The 17,804-nt window shown below is 44.8% G+C and overlaps 1 protein-coding gene across 3 annotated transcripts in view; it reads right to left on the minus strand.

Moving 5' to 3' along the window:
* Positions 1 to 17,804, minus strand: part of LOC140494794 (3',5'-cyclic-AMP phosphodiesterase 4C-like) — a 332,319-nt gene that overhangs the window by 286,124 nt on the left and 28,391 nt on the right. For all 3 annotated transcript variants that reach the window (XM_072594393.1, XM_072594394.1, XM_072594392.1), the window contains exon 2: positions 12,069 to 12,160. In XM_072594393.1, the coding sequence (XP_072450494.1) occupies positions 12,069 to 12,134 (66 nt within the window). In that variant the 5' untranslated portion in view covers positions 12,135 to 12,160. The remainder of the gene's footprint in view (positions 1 to 12,068; positions 12,161 to 17,804) is intronic.

The following is a 17,804-nucleotide window of genomic DNA, read 5'->3' on the forward strand; positions in this document are numbered from 1 at the left end:
TGAATCACGGGAGTTTAGAACAATGAGAGGTAATCTCATTGAAATATATCGATTGTTAAGGAGCTTGACAGGGTCAATGCTGAGAGCATGTTCCCCCCATGGGACAGTCTAGCACCAGAGGCCACAGTCTCAGAACAAAAGGGACCCAATTTCACACTGAGATGAGGAATTCCTTCTCTCAGAGGGTTCAGAAACTTTGGGACTCCTTGCTACAGAGAGATGGGAGAAACGTTGGAGAAGAGGACTGTTGGGTAGAGTCTTTGTGAAGATTTAAGGCTGAGATCGAGAGATTCTTGATCTGTTGGGGAATCAGGGGTTTAGGGGAAAGGGCACGGATGTGGGCATTAGGAGTGTTGGATCAGGCATGATCCGATTGAATGGCAGAGTGGGCTGAATGGCCTCTTCCTGTTCCTATTTCTCACGTGTGATTCCCACAGCGATGTGATGGATGGTTTACTGCCTTGTGAGATGGCCCTAGCAAACCATTCAGTTCCAGGGCAATTAGGGCTGGGCAACTAACGCTAGCCTTATCAGTGATGCTCACATCCCATAAAATGGTGAAGAAATCCCAGAGGGCTGGAAGAGATTCCAGACATAGGGATGTGTGATCCGAACATGAGGAGGAGAATATTAAAATTGAGATATTGCTAGGTCAAGGTGTAGTGCAAGTTAGCAAACAGACTGGGTGATTGCTGGGTGAGACCAGGTGTGGACTAGAATACAGGCAGGCTTTGAATCAAAATGGCTTGTGGAAGCAAGGAGGCTGGCCAGGAGCACATTAGAATAGTCTCATCTCTGAGTCTCAGAGATATAGTTGATGTTTGCACTGTAGTCTGAGCAGATGGACCTTAACTCAGAAACCATCAGTGTAAACACTAGCAGACTCAGCATAGCAAGGCAGAACAAACTGGGATTTAAAACTCCCTGCTCTTCTAATCCAGTCTCCATCAAACTGGTAGAGGCAGAGAGACCTACAACCTGCATCTGAAAGACAGGTAACTGGGCAAATCCCCCCCAATGCTGAAGGTCGGCTGGACATTGCACTATGGTCTACAGATGCAGCAACATCCTGTAACCCACAGATTCAGCGACAAATCTGACCCACAGCAGGTACTTACAGCAACTGCTGGTATGGGCAGTGAGTGAGGTAAGATTTAGGAGCAGAAGTAGGCCATTCTGTCCATCAAGTTGGGTGGCACGGTGGCTCAGTGGTTAGCACTGCTGCCTCACAGCTCCAGGTTTGATTCCAGCCTCAGCTCCGGTTTCCTCCCACAGTCCAAAGATATGCAGGTTAGGTGGATTAGCCATGGGAAATGTGAAGTTATGAGGATTGGGTGGGGATCCTGTGATTCTAACTCTGCCCTACCATTCAATGAGATCATGGCTGATCATCCTCCTCCACTCCCAAGGTTATAAGCTACCCAGAGGACGATGGTGCAGCGATAATGCCGCTGGAGTTGTAATCCAGATTCCCACACAAATTCTCTGCTACTTTCTGTGGTATTCCATGTCTGCTCACTGCCTACTCAGCTTTCTGTCAGACTCACATGACAATGCTACCAGCTCTCCCTTTACAGATATTTTTAAATTAGCCTCTGCAGCGACGTTATGACACACACCTGGAGCATTGTGGGATTTGAACCCAAGCCTCCTTACTCAGAGGCAGGGACAGCACCACTGTGCCACAGGAACCCTCCAAGAGGCAAATAAACTGAGGAGAAGGATTCAAATCAAGGCACCCTGTGTGGTTCAAAGTCAAATAACAATCTGCGCTCAGGAATTGGTGAGCATGGAACTCTCATTGATTATCATAAAAACCCTTCTGGTTCATTGGAGAAGGAACTCTGTTGTTCCAATTTTACATCTGACTCCAGACACACAGCAATGTAGTTGACTCTTAATTACCCTCCAAGGATAGCAAGCAGCCTGTTTGGGGCAATTAGGGATGACAAACAACAAATGCCCACATCCCATGAAAGGGTAAATTAACTGCCTCCCCTCACCATCCAGCACATAAGGGAAGGTGGGACTGAAGCTGCAACTCATGCAAACCTGTACAGCAGACTCAAATTGCAATTGTGATAACTTCGATGTGAGATGTAGTTAGAACAGATTTTCAAGCAGAATTAGCACAGTCAGGGTTGAGAGATTAAATGCCTTTTAATTAAAGTATGAAGGAGAGAGGAGACCAGAATAAATCAAGTCGAAAACCAAATAGTCAGGAAGCTCTGGGAGGAATTGATCCTCTGAAAGCTGGCTTCACAGCAGATTAACTCCCTGGTGCTTGGTAACCAGATGATGTTTAATATAGTGATTGCTGTCAGGCAAAAATGGCAAGATGCTGGGAGCAACGCAGTGCAATTAGCCTGGTAAAACACAGCTGTGATCTCCCTGCAGATGTCAGGAGCGTGACTGTCTCGCTGCAGTTTTCATCAGCACTCTGGACTAAGAGCAGAGCTCACACTTTCATACAGTTGCTTTCCAATGGTCTTCAGTCCCAGGGGCAGTGGGTTCTTTACAGGTTTCTTGTTCAAGACAATAGTGCCCGTGTATCACTGAGAATCTCCAAAGTTTCACATCAGTCTGTGTGCTGCCCCTCAGAGGACAGGAACACAGCAAGGCCTTGACCAGGGCTGCAGCCAGCAGTGGGAGAGAGAAACCAGTCAGTCAGAGACCGTGGGTAAAGGAGAGGTCGGCAGCACAGGCAGGACCTTCATTTAGAAGATAGAGTTGGCTAGGGATTGCATCAGTATTTACTGTGGAAAAGGACATGGAAGATATAGAATGTAGGGAAATAAATGGTGACATCTTGAAAAATGTCCATATTACAGAGGAGGTGGTGCTGGATGTCTTGAAACGCATAAAAGTGGATAAATCCCCAGGACCTGATCAGGTGTACCCTAGAACTCTGTGGGAAGCTAGGGAAGTGATTGCTGGGCCTCTTACTGAGATATTTGTATCATCGATAGTCACAGGTGAGGTGCCGGAAGACTGGAGGTTGGCTAACGTGGTGCCACTGTTAGGAAGGGTGGTAAGGACAAGCCAGGGAACTATAGACCGGTGAGCCTGACATCAGTGGTGGGCAAGTTGTTGGAGGGAATCCTGAGGGACAGGATGCACATGTATTTGGAAAGGCAAGGACTGATTAGGGATAGTCAACATGGCTTTATGCGTGGGAAATCATGTCTCTCAAACTTGATTGAGCTTTTTGAAGAAGTAACAAAGAGGATTGATGAGGACAGAGCGGTAGATGTGACCTATATGGACTTCAGTAAGGCGTTCGACAAGGTTCCTCATGGGAGACTGGTTAGCAAGGTTAGATCACATGGAATACAGGGAAAGCTCACCATTTGGATACAGATCTAGCTCAAAGGTAGAAGACAGAGGGTGGTGGTGGAGGGTTGTTTTACAGGCTGGAGGCCTGTGCCCAGTGGAATGCCACAAGGATCAGTGCTACTTTTCATCATTTACATAAATGATTAGGGTGTGAGCGTAATAGGTATACAGTAGTTAGTAAGTTTGCTGATGACACCAAAATTGGAGGTGTAGTGGACAGCGAAGAGGGTTACCTCAGGTTACAATGAGATATTGATCAGATGGGCCAATGGGCTGAGAATTGGCAGATGGAGTTTAATTTAAATAAATGCGAGGTGCTGCATTTTGGGAAAGCAAACCTTAGCAGGACTTATACACTTAATGGTAAGGTCCGAGAGAGTGTTGCTGAATAAAGAGATCTTGGAGTTCATAGCTCCTTGAAAGTGGAGTCGCAGCTAGATAGGATAGTGAAGAAGGTGTTTGGTATGCTTTCCTTTATTGGTCAGAGTATTGAGTACAGGAGTTAGGAGGTCATGTTGCGGCTGTACAGGACATTGGTTAGGCCAATGTTGGAATATGCGTGCAATTCTGGTCCCCTTCCTATCGGAAAGATGTTGTGAAACTTGAAAGGATTCAGAAAAGATTTACAAGGAGGTTGCCAGAGTTGGAGTATTTGAGCTATAGAGAGAGGTTGAATAGGCTGGGGCTGTTTTCCCTGGAGTGTCGGAGGCTGAGGGATGACCTTATAGAGGTTTATAAAATCATAGGGGCATTGATAGGATAAATAGACAAAGTCTTTTCCCTGGGATGAGAATGTGTTTAGGGTGAGAGGGGAAAGGTATATGAGAGACCTAAGGGGCAATTTTTTCACTCAGAGGGTTATTTGAATGAGCTGCCAGAGGAAGTGGTAGAGGCTGGTACAATTGCAACATTTGCATTTACAAAAGGCATTTGGATGGGTATATGAACAGGAAGGGTTTGGAGGGATATGGGCTGGGTGCTGGCAGGTGGGACTAGATTGGGTTGGGATATCTGGTTGGCATGGACGAGTTGGACTGAAGGGTCTGTTTCTGTGCTGTACATCTCTATGACTATGACTCTATGACTGTGACTATGAAACTCAACCAATGATTCAAGAAATGAAATACAGAGAAATGTTTACATTTCTGTAGTGCCTTGTGTGAGCTCAGCATAACTCAATGCTTTGCAGTCAATGAGGTGCTTTTTAAAGTGGAGCCATTTTGGATGAAGGAAAAGTGACAGCCGATAAATGCACAGCAAGATGCCATCAGCACCAATGAAATAAATGGCCTGATTGTTTGAGGGAACAATGCTGGTTGGGGGTTGATGTTGAATGAGGATTCTGGTGAAGATCTCCCCTGCTCTTCATTGCATTAGCAAATGGGATGGTATTCGATGAGATGTTAAACCAAGGCCCTCTCTGGTCCTTCAGATGGATGTAAAAGATCCCGTGGCTAGGAATGGAACAAGGAACATGGCAAATGGAATTGAATTGATGAAGGAGAACGGAGGGACTATAATGTTTAACTTTTAACTTGATTTTTCTACTTTATATTGAGAAGAACTATAGTTTTGAACTTTTTAACTTATTTCTTTATTTTACTATTTTTGTGCAGAAGGTTTTGTACTTAGGCACATTTACACCAAAGATTGTGCTGGGAATGATGACATTGTACAGTTGCCCTATGCTCCCGTACCCTTGTACTTGAGTACATGTGACAATAAAACCAAAAATTTAAAAGATAATCTAAATCTAAAACAAGGTTATTTTCTAAAATCTAAAATGAAATTCTCAATGTTTTCTCAATAGAATGAACTCATGTCGGTGGGAGAAACAGGGGAGAAACTTTCTTTAAATGAAATAAAATATACAGGAAACAGAAGAAAATGTGACATACAGTGTCTATTATGGAATGGTTCTAATACGGAAGACAATTCATTCCATCAAGTGGACCACTGCAACGACAGTCCATCTGAGGCCAACGCTCTCACCCTTTCCTCATAACCCTGCAAATCTCTGAAAAGTGTGATTGTATCTTCCTTCCCCAACACTCCCAGGCAGCACGTTCCAGATCCCAACCACACCCTGCACTTCTCCTCACATCAGCATTCATTCTTTTGCCAATCACCTGAAATTTGATTGTTCTGGTTCCTGACCCTATCTCTGGTGGGACCTTTCTCTCCCTCCACTCTGTCCAGGTGCTACATGATTTTGAACATCCCTATCAAATCTCCTGTCAATCCCATTTTCCCAAAGGAAAACAACCCCAGCTTCTTCAAACAATCCAGTGACCGGAATCATTTGTGTAAACCTTTCCTGCACCGTCTTTAAGGTCTTCACATCCTTCCTAAAGTGCAGAGCCCAGGACTGGTTACAATACTTCAGTTAGGATTGAACCAGTATTTTACAATGATTCATCATAATTCCCTTATTAACCTCTATTTATAAATCCCAGAATCCCACATGTGGGATTGACAATTTTCTCAAAGTGCCCTGCCACTTTCAATGATTTATGTACAATCCTCCAAGTCCCTCTGCTCCTGCACCTCCATTTAGAATCAGACCTTGTATTTTATATTGCGTCTCCCGATCTAGTGAGTGAAAAATATCACTTTACAATTGTCTTCATTACTTTCCATCTGTACATGCCCTTTCTCAACCTGTCTATATTCTCTTGAAGTTTATTAATCCCTCCCCATAGTGTCACCTTCAAACTGTTCCTTGATTCAAGTCCAGATTGTGATACAATATCAAGTAAAGCGGTGATCCTCATGTCAACCACTGTGAACCCAACTATAAACTTCCCTTCAATCCGAAACCCAGCCATTCACCACTGCTTCCTGTTCCTTGTCCCTCAGTCAACATTGCATCCAAACTGCCACTCTCCCATGTGATTCACTTTTACTGACTCATGTTTGGAAGACCACGTACACCACATCAACTGCATTACCCTCATCAACCCTCGCTGCTGCCTCAAAAATTCCATCAAGTTAGTTAAACTGAATTTGTCTTTAAAAAGTCCCACTCCCCAGCTTTCTTTATTGTCCAAATAATAAACACTTCCAAAAACTGCCTCAGCACCAAGACTAATTGGCCTGTAATTGCTAGATTTATTCTTGAACCCTTTTTTCTCGAACATACTGGAACATTTGCAATTCTCTGATCCTTTTGTCCCAATAAACACTGGAGGATTTTGGTCAGTATCACTGCAACTTACGACCTTACCTTCCCTCAGCATTCTTGGAATAAACCTTTCAGATCTCAGTGACTCATCAACTTTAAGGCAGGCAAGCTTTCTAATTCCTCATCATTATTAATGTGTAGTTCATCCAGTTTCCCAAATGTCTTCTCTATTTTTATTCCTATTTCTATTTTTGTCTTGGGAAAAACAAATGGAAAGGGTGCATTTAGTTCCCCAGACATGCCTTCTGTTTACTTTCATAGGTCCCAATCTCCAACGTATTGAGACCAACTCCTCCTCGAACCATTCATCCACTATGTATAGGCCAAAAGAAAACATTTGCATTCCCTTCTACATTAGTTGCCTGTCTTTTCTCATATTCTCTCTTTGCCTCTGTTGCTTTCTCACTTTCCCTCTGGCCTATGATGCAAGATAGACAATTGTAAAAGTACAAAACAGAGTAGATTTGATGCTACTCAGCTCATAATCCAAAAGGTTATAACATGGCGTTTCAACTTGAGTCTTTTTCTTCCTTTTGGCACAAAAAGATACAGAATGTTGGGCACAAATATCATTCAATGCTTATAATCCTTTCCACAAACAAAGTAAGGCTCACTGGTCTATAATTACCAGGGTTGCCTCTACTTCCCTTTTTGAACAAAACTCTGGTGTGGCTGCACTTGGAGCATTGCGTGCAGTCCTGGTCACTGCATTATAGGAAGGATGTGGGAGCTTTGGAAAGAGGAGATTTACTAGGATGTTGCCTGGTATGGAGGGAAGGTCTCATAAGGAAAGGCTGAGGGACTTGAGGCTGTTTTTGTTAGAGAGAAGAAGGTTGAGAGGTGACTTAATAGATGATTAGAAGATTAGATAGGATGAACAATGAGAGCCTTTTTTCCTGAGATGATGATGGCTAGCATGAGTGGACATAGCTTTGAGTTGAGGGATGATAGATATAGGACAGATGTCAGAGGTAGTTTCTTTACTCAGAGAGTAGTAGGGGCATGGAACGCCCTGCCTGCAACAGTAGTAGACTCGCCAACTTTAAGGTCATTTAAATGGTCATTGGATAAACATATGGATGAAAATGGAATAGTGTAGGATAGATGGGCTTCAGATTGGTTTCACAGATTGGTGCAACATTGAGGGTCGAAGGGCCTATACTGTGCTGTAATGTTCTATGTTCAATGAAATCAGAGTTTCAGTGACCTTTCACATTAGAAGATGGGCACAGGAACCGAGTCACCACTGGGGCTTTCTGTTCATTACCCTGCTTTGGGAGTCTTCAAGGCAACTCCAAAAATTAAGCTGCATCTTCAAGTTCAAATCTCACCATCAACTGAATTCAGACAATTTGGTAGTTGGTGGGGAAGGTTTGAAAATGATGTGCTTGAGGGTGGGAACCATCGTGAAACCAAACCTTTACATTAATGTCCTTCATAGACAGGAATCTGCCACTTTTACCCAAACCATATTTAATACAACAATCCCTGGGAGTGTTTGATGGGGACAGTGTAGACAGAACTTTAATCACATGAGAATTCCTCGTAGACATGCATGAGAATTCCTAGAAGCATGGCATTCCAACTGGAACTCTATCAACAAACAGATCGAGTTACCACCCCCTGAGAAAAGGAGCAGGAAGTGACTTCACCACAGGAAATAATATCACCACTGGAAATGACATCACCAACCCAAAGAAACCCAAACATATAAATAGAAAGCAGGAATTTTCAGCATTGCTTTGCATGAGGTCCACTGAAGATGTTACCTTGTAAGGTAACGAAACATCTGGAAATGAGCCTTTCAGCTCAGCGAGCAAATCTACATCCAGAACTTTAATTTGTATCTAGCCCCATGTTGTCCCTGTCCTGGGAGTGTTTGATAGGGAAAGTGTAGAGAGAGCTTTACACTGTATCTAACACCACACTATTTCTGTCATGGGAGCGTTTGATGAGGACAGTGTAGATGGAGCTTTAATCTGTATCTAACCCATGTGCTGCCCCTGTCCTGGGAATGTTTGATGCTGAGATTCTGCCTTAAATTAAACTAACAATTATGAATAATGAAACTGAATATCGTGCACAGGAAGGGTTTTGAAAGAGACAATTAATCTCCAGTTCGGAAACTGAATCAAACCCTAGTTTGTTAATTTCTTAGCAGATATTGTTTGGTTTTTAACAAATTCTAATTAATATTTACTGGTTTACTGATCACTGTAGCTAAACCTGCTTCATCCTTCAATCAAACTCAAAGCACTTGAATGATACACAGACAGAAGGAAAACATATCTTAGATTAAAGTGATTTAATTTCTGAGCTCAGCCGCCAGGGAGTCAGGTGCAGAGATTTGGAGGCAGCTAATCAGATGGATTGGGAGGAAGGAAGTGATACTGGAGTTGTTTGCTTTATAATTGTTCAGTTCTGGGCACTGCACTTTAGGAAGGATGTACTAAGCTTGCTGGCCCACACTCAGCCTGAACTGGAAATGTACCACTTGTATAATTCTCATCCTTATGATCAAATCCTTGCATGGCCTCATCGGTTTCTGACACTGTAACCTCATCACGCTCCACAAATCTCAAACATTGCATCTGGCCTCTTGTCCTGTCTAACTTTCATCACCTTCATCTCCCTGAGCCTCATGGTATAGAATTCTCAGCCACAATCTCTCTGACCCTATCGCTATCCCTCTATCTCTCTTTGTCTGCTCTCTGCTTGTCTATGTTTGTCTGCGTCCTTTCTGTCTCAGTATCTCTTTCTTTCTCTCACTGTCTCCTTCTCATCTCTGTTTCAGTTTGTCTGTCACTATTTCCCTCTTTACCTCTCATTGTCTCCCTCTCTCTCTGCCTCTCTATTTGTATCTCACTCTGTCAGTTTCTGTCTCTATCTGTCTGTGTGTGTCTCTCTGTCTCTGAGAGAGAGTATGTGTGTCTATGTGTGTGTGTCTCTCTCTCTCTGAGAGAGAATGTGTGTCTGTGTGTGTCTCTCTCTCTCTCTTTCCGAGAGAGAGTGTGTGTCTGTGTGTGTGTGTCTCTCTCTCTTTCTGAGAGAGAGTATGTGTGTCTGTGTGTGTGTCTCTCTCTCTCTTCCTGAGAGAGAGTATGTGTGTCTGTCTGTGTGTGTCTCTCTCTCTCTGAGAGAGTGTGTGTGTGTGTCTCTCTCTCTCTTTCCGAGAGAGAGTATGTGTGTCTGTGTGTGTGTCTCTCTCTCTCTTCCTGAGAGAGAGTATGTGTGTCTGTCTGTGTGTGTCTCTCTCTCTTTCTGAGAGAGAGTATGTGTGTCTGTCTGTGTGTCTCTCTCTCTCTTTCCGAGAGAGAGTATGTGTGTCTGTGTGTGTGTCTCTCTCTCTCTCTTTCTGAGAGAGAGTATGTGTGTCTGTCTGTGTGTCTCTCTCTCTCTGAGAGAGTGTGTGTGTGTTTGTGTGTGTGTCTCTCTCTCTCTCTCAGAGAGAGTATGTGTATCTGTGTGAGTGTGTCGCTCTCTCTCTCTCTCTTCCTGAGAGAGAGTGTGTGTCTGTGTGTGTCTCTATCTCTCTCTCTCTGCCCTCCTAATTTACTCCTACAGCTTTGTTGACCAAGCTTTTGGTTACCTGTCTTAGCCCTTATACTCCTTGATGTCAAACGTAGTTTAAAGTACACTGGAGCATTTTACTATGCAAAGGCTCTATATAAATACAAGTATTGTTGTTAGTCTTGGATTAGGTCTTTGCAAATTCACCAGACTGATGCTGGGTCTGAGAGATTTATATTATGAGGCCAGACAAGTCTTGAATTTGCAAATGATTCAAACATTTCCTAAACTATCAAAGGGTGATCATTGTTGTAAAGTCAGAAGAGCAGCAGCCAATCTGTGCACAGCAAGCTCCCATAAACAGCAGGCCAACAGTGACTACATTGTCTGTTTAAGGCATACTAATTAAAGGATGGATATTAGTCATGGAGTCCTTGTTTCTTTTAGAATTTATGCCCTGGACTCCTTCTAGCCACTAGGGTGGGGGGCAGGGGGTAAATCACATTTCATACAGGAGTGGAGATGAATGGGTTGACAGAGGAAGTGAGATGAACACATGACTCTGTAATCCCTTGGGCCTGTGATACACAAACACCACTATTCATTCAAACAGATTTGTGACTGATGATACAATTCCAACAAGGAAACTTCTGCGTGTCCAGACACATGACAAACAGAGGTAACGCTGCCATCTGCTGTCAGTAAGAAACCTTCAGGCTGCCTCTCCTTCCCCACAGTTAGATATGTCAGGAGCAATTGTTTAATGCTAGTTACAGGGGAGCTGATTGGAGTCGGTGTCAGGGAGTTGGGGTTGGCACAGAGAGGGTTTGGGGGTTAGGACTGGGCACAATGCACTATTCTTTCCAAGGATGTGCCTCCAAACAGTAATCTGGAAGCTTCCGCAATAGTCCACACAGAGGCTGTGCAGCATGGACATTCCCTTTAAGAAAGAGTGATAAGCTGCCTGACTGGACATAGGCTCAACCAGGCTCCCCCTCACGTACAGAATTATCTGCCTATTTTGTCTGATCAATGCAGAATTGGCGGAGCTCCTTCACAACCAAAACCTGACATTAAATAAGCTGTTCGATCCCACAAGGTGTAGTCAAGGTAATTTAGCAAACAGGACTCCATAGAACAAAGAGAGAGAAATAGTTTATCTGGCAGTAGGAATACCACAACAAGAGTCAGAACCTTATTCAAGCCAGGACGTTGCAAGCATATCAATTATTATGATAACACGGTGGCTCAGTGGTTAGCACTGCTGCCCCACAGCACCAGGGACCTGGGTTTGATTCCAGCCCCAGACGACTGTCTCTGTGGAGTTTGCACGTTCTCCCCTTGTCTGCGTGAGTTTCCTCCACATGCTATGGTTTCCTCCCACAGTCCAAAAAATGTGCAAGTTAGGTGGATTGGTCATGCTAAATTGCTTATAGTGTCCCGGGTGGGTTAGCCATAGGAAATGCAGGGTTATATGCTCTGGGTAGGAAGCTTTTTGGAGGGCCAGTGCAGACTCAATGGGCTGAATGACCTCAATGTGTACAGTACAGTTTCTATGGAAATGTACATTCAGGGGCGTTGTCAGGAAGCAATTTCTCACACTAGGGGGTTGGAAGCCTCTCTCCTACAAGCTGCTGTTGAGACTGCAGTGGGATGCAATTGGAAATTTCAAACTGGAGATTCATTTTTGTCGGATAAGGGGGCAAAATGGACTGGGGGAATGTTTTGACTGGCCGTGGTGTGTAACTGGACATTTCTGAGAAACAGATAAATGACCAGGGACTTTACATTGTGAGGGTTGCTGCCCGTAGAGCTGTTATTTCTCTCCAGTGAGCTGCAGAGAGCAAAGATCAAGCAGCTCGGAGGCTTCCAGCTGCACTGGTCAAACAACGTGAGGACGTCAGCATGGGTCAGAGAGTCAGGACAGTGACCTGTGGGTCAGGGACCCCCTTGTGAGAGGTCACTTTGCTCCTCCAACTGCAGACATCCTGGAGAAACATGCAACGGTGGGACGTCCAGGATTTAAGCTCCACCTTACCTCCTGCCCACCCACAGAGTGCGAGCTCAAACTTTTCTTCATGGGATAAACTTCTGGCTCGGCCATCCTCCTCCAACTGCACTGCAGACTTCCTGAGAATAAGAGGAAATTGCATTTACTGAAAACTGTTTGGAAAATTGTGCCTGTTTGACAGTTTATCTCTGTAACCAAGATGTGTTTGACTATTTCCTGTCAGTGACATTTCCAGTCAATTTATCAACTTTCCTTGGGGAGAATTTGGTGACTTGTTTACAGGATGTAGACATTGCTGGCAAGGCTGGCATTTGAGGACCACTCCCTTCTTTACCCTGACTGTGATAGTGATGGTGAACTACTGGTGGAACCACAGTCAGGGGATAGATACAAGTCAAACCACTTCATAGGTTACCAGTCACTTGTCCAGTCCCTTTCAGTCTCAGTCATATTGGACTGGGAACGTTAACTCTGTTTCTCTCTCCACAGACTCCACCAGATCTGCTGAGCTTCTCCAGCAATTTTATGACTTTATTTTAGGAGCTAATCATGTGGTTGCAAGATTGGAGTCATATATGGACGTCGAATGGGCTTGGGGCAGCAACATTCATTCCCTAAAGAACATTAATGAAGCCATTGGGTTTTATTGAACAGTGGAGAGATCTCTTCCATACAAATGTACAAATGTATAGAGAGGACTAGGCTACTCCACCACCATTCAATATGATCATGTCTGGTTCAGTGGTGACTTCTAATTCCCTGCCTACCCTCAGTACTCTTTGACTCTCTTGTTAATCAAGAATCTACAAAATTTCACATTGCTGGTGCACAGCGCCAGGATCCGGGTTCAATTCCAGCTTTGGGTGACTGTCTGTGTGGAGTTTGTACATTCTCCCCGTGTCTGCGTGGGTTTCCTCTGGGTGGTCTGGTTTCCTCCCACAGCCCAAAAGATGTGCAGGCCAGGTGAATTGGCCATGCTAAATTGCCCATTGGGTTAGGTGCATTAGTCGGAGGGAAGTGGGTCTGGGTGGGTTACTCTTTGGAGGGTTGTTGTGGACTTGTTGGGCTGAAGGGCCTGTTTCCACACTGTAGGGAATCTACTCATCATACACGCACCACCCTCTGTGTGAAAAGGTTGTCCCTCAAATCCTTTCTAAATCCTGTTGGAATTTGATAAATTTCTCCTCATCTTTCTAAACTCTCGTGAATACAATCCTAACCAACCCAGCATCTCTTCATGCATCAGAACTGGCATCCCAGGAATCAGTCTTCGGTTAAAGAATCAGGTTGAAGACCCTCAGTTAATCTCCCCATGGAGCAGGGGCCAGGAATCGAGATCTCTCCTGCAATGTCCAGTTGACTCTTAGCTGGTCAGAGCCCCCTCTGTGACCAACAGGATCCAGTTCTTCATCAGAAAGGGCAGGTGACATTTAGACAGAGGCCTGTGGGAAATTAACGAAAACAACATGGAGTCATGCCTCTGGTCTGTCCATGACCTTGACTTGTACACAGAGGGCCAGCTGCTTGTCACACCGTGAATATGGTTACCACTTACAGCATGTCAGGGCTCTCCACTGTGCTCTGAGTCTGGGAGCACTGCATTTGACACAAAAGGGGATTCAAAGAGAAATGGCAAACTACTGTTGGATTGAAGTGAACAAAATTAAAAATAAATTAAAGCCTAGACTCGATCATAAAGTTAGGATTAGAGTGGTGCTGGAAAGGCACAGCAGGCCAGGCAGTATCCGAGGAGCAGGAAAATCGATGTTTCAGGCAAAAGACCTTCTGGAGGGAAGCCATTCAGTCCACAGTGTCTCTGCTGGCTCTCCAAAACAGTGAGCTCCTCCCATTCACCTCCTCTGGAACATGCCTATTTATATGAGTAGACAAACATGTGAAATTGGAGTAGGAATAGACCATTCAGCCTCTCATGTGTGCTGTGCATTCTAAAGGATCATGGCTGATGGTTTGTCGTTTAAATTCCACATTCCTGTGTCCTGCGATAACGCCCGGTTCCTCAGCCTTACAACAATTTATTCACCTTCTCCTTAAAAGTATTCAATAAGCCATCTCCACTGCCCTCCGGGGCAGGATGTTCCAAATTTGTACAACTCTCAGAGAGAGAAGCAATTTTTCTTATCTCTGTCCTAAAAGGGTGATCTCTAATTATAAACCAGTCTTTATCACTTAGCCTTCAGTACATGGTGCTATTGAAACTACTTCCACTTTCCTCTCAAATAGCAGGTTCCAAAATTGCACCCCACTGCATTATAAAGCATTCTGCTTGGTTTATGTCTCTGAGAGTATGCCCTTGATTACTGACCCTTTGTCAAATGGAGCAGGTGCTGAATGTCAGGAACCCGCCCAGACTCTTTGTGCTCTGTTATGGACTGTAAGGACAGAAACCATAAAATCCTGACATGAATAAGAAATATTTGGAGGGATATGGGCCAAGCTCAGGCAGGTAGTTTGGGATTATGATCGGTACAAACTGGTTGGACCAAAGGGTCTATTTCTGTGCTGTATGACTCTATGACTTTACGTGGAAGCAGGCCATTCAGCCCATCGAGACCACACTCACCCTCCAAAGAGCATCCCGCCCACACCTATCCCCCTATGATTTCCCTGTAACCTCACATTTCCCATGGCCAATCCACCCTAATCTGCACACCTTTAGACTGGGGGATGAAACCGGAGCATCCAAGGAAAGCCACGCAGACACAGGGAGAATGTGCAAACTCCATGCAGATAGTCGCTCGAGGCTGGACTCGAACCCGGCTCCCTGGCACTGTGAGGCAGCGGCAAGTGTTTGAGGTGAAAGTGTTTGGCATAGCCATTAGTGTTGGTGCAGGTGATGAGGTATTCTGAGGGGATGAGGAGGCAGTGCAGAGGAACTGGAAGGTTGATGGTGTGGGAGGTTGTGAGTGGAGAGAGAGGGGACGGTGCAATCACTGTGAGTGGTGGAAGATGTAGCAGGCAACCATGGGAGCAAGTGTGTGAGCCGTGATGGGAGGTGGACGCAGGAAAATAGACAGGCAGAGGGAGAATGTGGGACTGCAGACAGAAGAGTGTAGCACAGCTGAGAAGGTCATTATCCTTCTAATAGTACCCATTGGCCATTCCTCCGCACCTTGGGGATAGCACTGACCCAGCTGGTGATCTCAGACCATGGTCTCTCAGGAGCTGACTCCTCTCCCTTGCTCCACCCTCTTGCCCGGGACATCCTGGGGAATAGCAGGGCCATCCTCCCTTCCTTAGAACCACAGCAATGACACAGCACAGAAGGAGGCCATTCAGCTCATCTTGTCCATGCCTATCCAAAGACATCCAGATGCCCTTTCTAACCCCATCTTCCTGCACACGGCCCATAGTCCTGCAGCTTATAGCACTGAATGCATGTTTTTCCTCACTTCTTCTCTAATCCTTCCACGAGGTCTTAGAGATTGTCAAAAAATGTCCTTGACAGAATTTCAGTTTCAGAATCCCAGATCTGTCTGGATGCATATGGTTTTTGACAGATAGTGCGGACACAAGAGATGATAGTCTTTCAGCGGATATCCACTGGTGGCGGGTTGTTTTGGGAATGGTGTTTGGTAATCTGGGATAGAATGGGACATGACGTGTAGCATGGGGTGAGGTCATTGCTAATCAGGTCCAAATCAGACAGAAATTTCAGGAAGCCCCATGGTGAGAACCCTCCAAAAAAAATCACTTAACCAAAGAAACCAGATTCAGCCCTGTGTATTTCCACTGAATATACAGGGTGTACCAACCCATTCAACCCACTAATCCATACCAGTGTTTATCCATTTCACCCTTCCACCTAATCCAATATAGTCATTCCCTGTAAAGTTCCACTCCTCGTCTCTTTCGTCTTTATATAAACTCCCTTTGAAAGCATCTGAACAATTTGTCTCAACCACTTCCTGTTGTAGTGAGTTCCACATTTGAACCACTTCCTGAGTAAAGAAATTAGAGTACATTTTCTGCTTTGTTGTAACTATATTGTGTTTGTAGACCCTGGTGAAGGAAATGTCCCACTAACAGGAGGGATTGTACATTTTTAACCAGAGAATCATAGAATCCCCACAGTGCAGATAAAAGCCATTCAGCCCATCAAGTCGCACTAGCCCTCTGAAGAGCATCCCCACCCTATCCCCATAACCCTTCGCTTACCACAGTTAACCAACCTAGCTTGCACATCTCTGGACACTATGGGGCAATTTAGCATGGCCAATCCCCCTAATCCACATTGTTGGACTGTGGGAGGAAGCCATCGAATCCAGTTCCCTGGCGCTGTGAGGCAGCAGTGCTAACCACTGAGCCACTGTGCTGCCCATTGGAATGGCCTGCCAGGGGAAGTGGTAGAGGCTGGTACAATTACAGCATTCAGGATGGCTACATGAATAGGAAGAATTTAGAGGGATATGGGCCAAGTGCTGGCAAATGGGACAAGATTAATATAGGATATCTGGTTGGCATGGACAAGTTGGACAAAAGGGTCTGTTTCCCTGCTGTACATCTCCATGACTCTATGACTAGACAGGGTAGATGCAGGAAGGATGTTCCTGATGACTTAAGACTTCAGAACCAGGGGTCTCACTGTCTAATTATTTCAGACAGAGATGAGGAGAAATGTCTTCATCCAGAGAGCAGGGAGCCTGTGGAATTCTCTGCTGCAGAAAGCGATTGAGGCCAAAACATTGAATATTTTCAAGAAGGAGCTAGATATAGTTAAAAATCACACAACATCCGGTTATAGTCCAAAAGGTTTATTTGGAAATACTAGCTTTGGGAGCGCTGCTCCTTCATCAGCTATCTGGTGTTGTGTGATTTTCAACTTTGTCCACCCCAATCCAACACCGGCTCCTCCAAATCAGAGTTCAATAGGACTAAAGAGGCCAAAGTGTGTGGGGTGAAAATTGCATCATGGTACTGAGTCAGTTGATTAGCTATGGTCGTGTTGAATGGTGGTGCTGACCCAAAGGGCCGAATGGCCCTATCTTGTTCTTATTTTCTATGTTCAACACGCAACCTTCAGACACAAAGGTTAGCAAATGGGATTGATTGAGCAACAGCAGATGAGCATAAATCATTCCGCTTTGGGGCAGTATTCCTTTTCACTGAGCTGGGGCTGACCAGCACAGGAGTAGTGCAACAACAACTTACGTGGCACCTTTAACACAATGAAATAACACATGAGAATTTGAGAGCAAAGGTGTGCCACTGATTCACATGAGAAGATGTTACAAAATGCAAGCTGGGAATCTAAAATAAAAAGGAACTGCCGGAGAAACTCTGTTGCTGAGACCACTTCAGTGGACAGGAACAGGGTTAACATATCTGGGTGAGATGATAATTTGCTAGAACGATCTCAGTTTTATTACTGATTTAAATAAATCATCATCTCACTACTGTGCCTGCCCATCGTCCCAAAGCGTGTCATTGTTCATAGAGCTCTGACCCTCTCACTACTGCAGGCTTCTAGCTGAGTGATGCTCAGGTAGTGCTGTCTGAAAGACAATCCAGGGACCAGCAGCAGCAGCCGGGAGGGAAGGTTTTGTGTGTCCCTGATTCAGCCGCAGGATTGAGGCACAACACCTTCCTGCACAGAGGTGATCAAACCCAGAGGAATGCTGTCTGTGAGCAGAGATGAGGGAGGTACTGACTTTACACGGGGATTTTGGACACTGCAGCAAGGATTCCCAAAGCGAGGTTGTGAGCTAAAATCTTAGGGTTGCAAGTTCCAGGGCAACAAAGGTC

This window comes from Chiloscyllium punctatum, chromosome 24 (genome assembly GCF_047496795.1).
Source record: "Chiloscyllium punctatum isolate Juve2018m chromosome 24, sChiPun1.3, whole genome shotgun sequence".
NCBI lineage: Eukaryota > Metazoa > Chordata > Chondrichthyes > Orectolobiformes > Hemiscylliidae > Chiloscyllium > Chiloscyllium punctatum.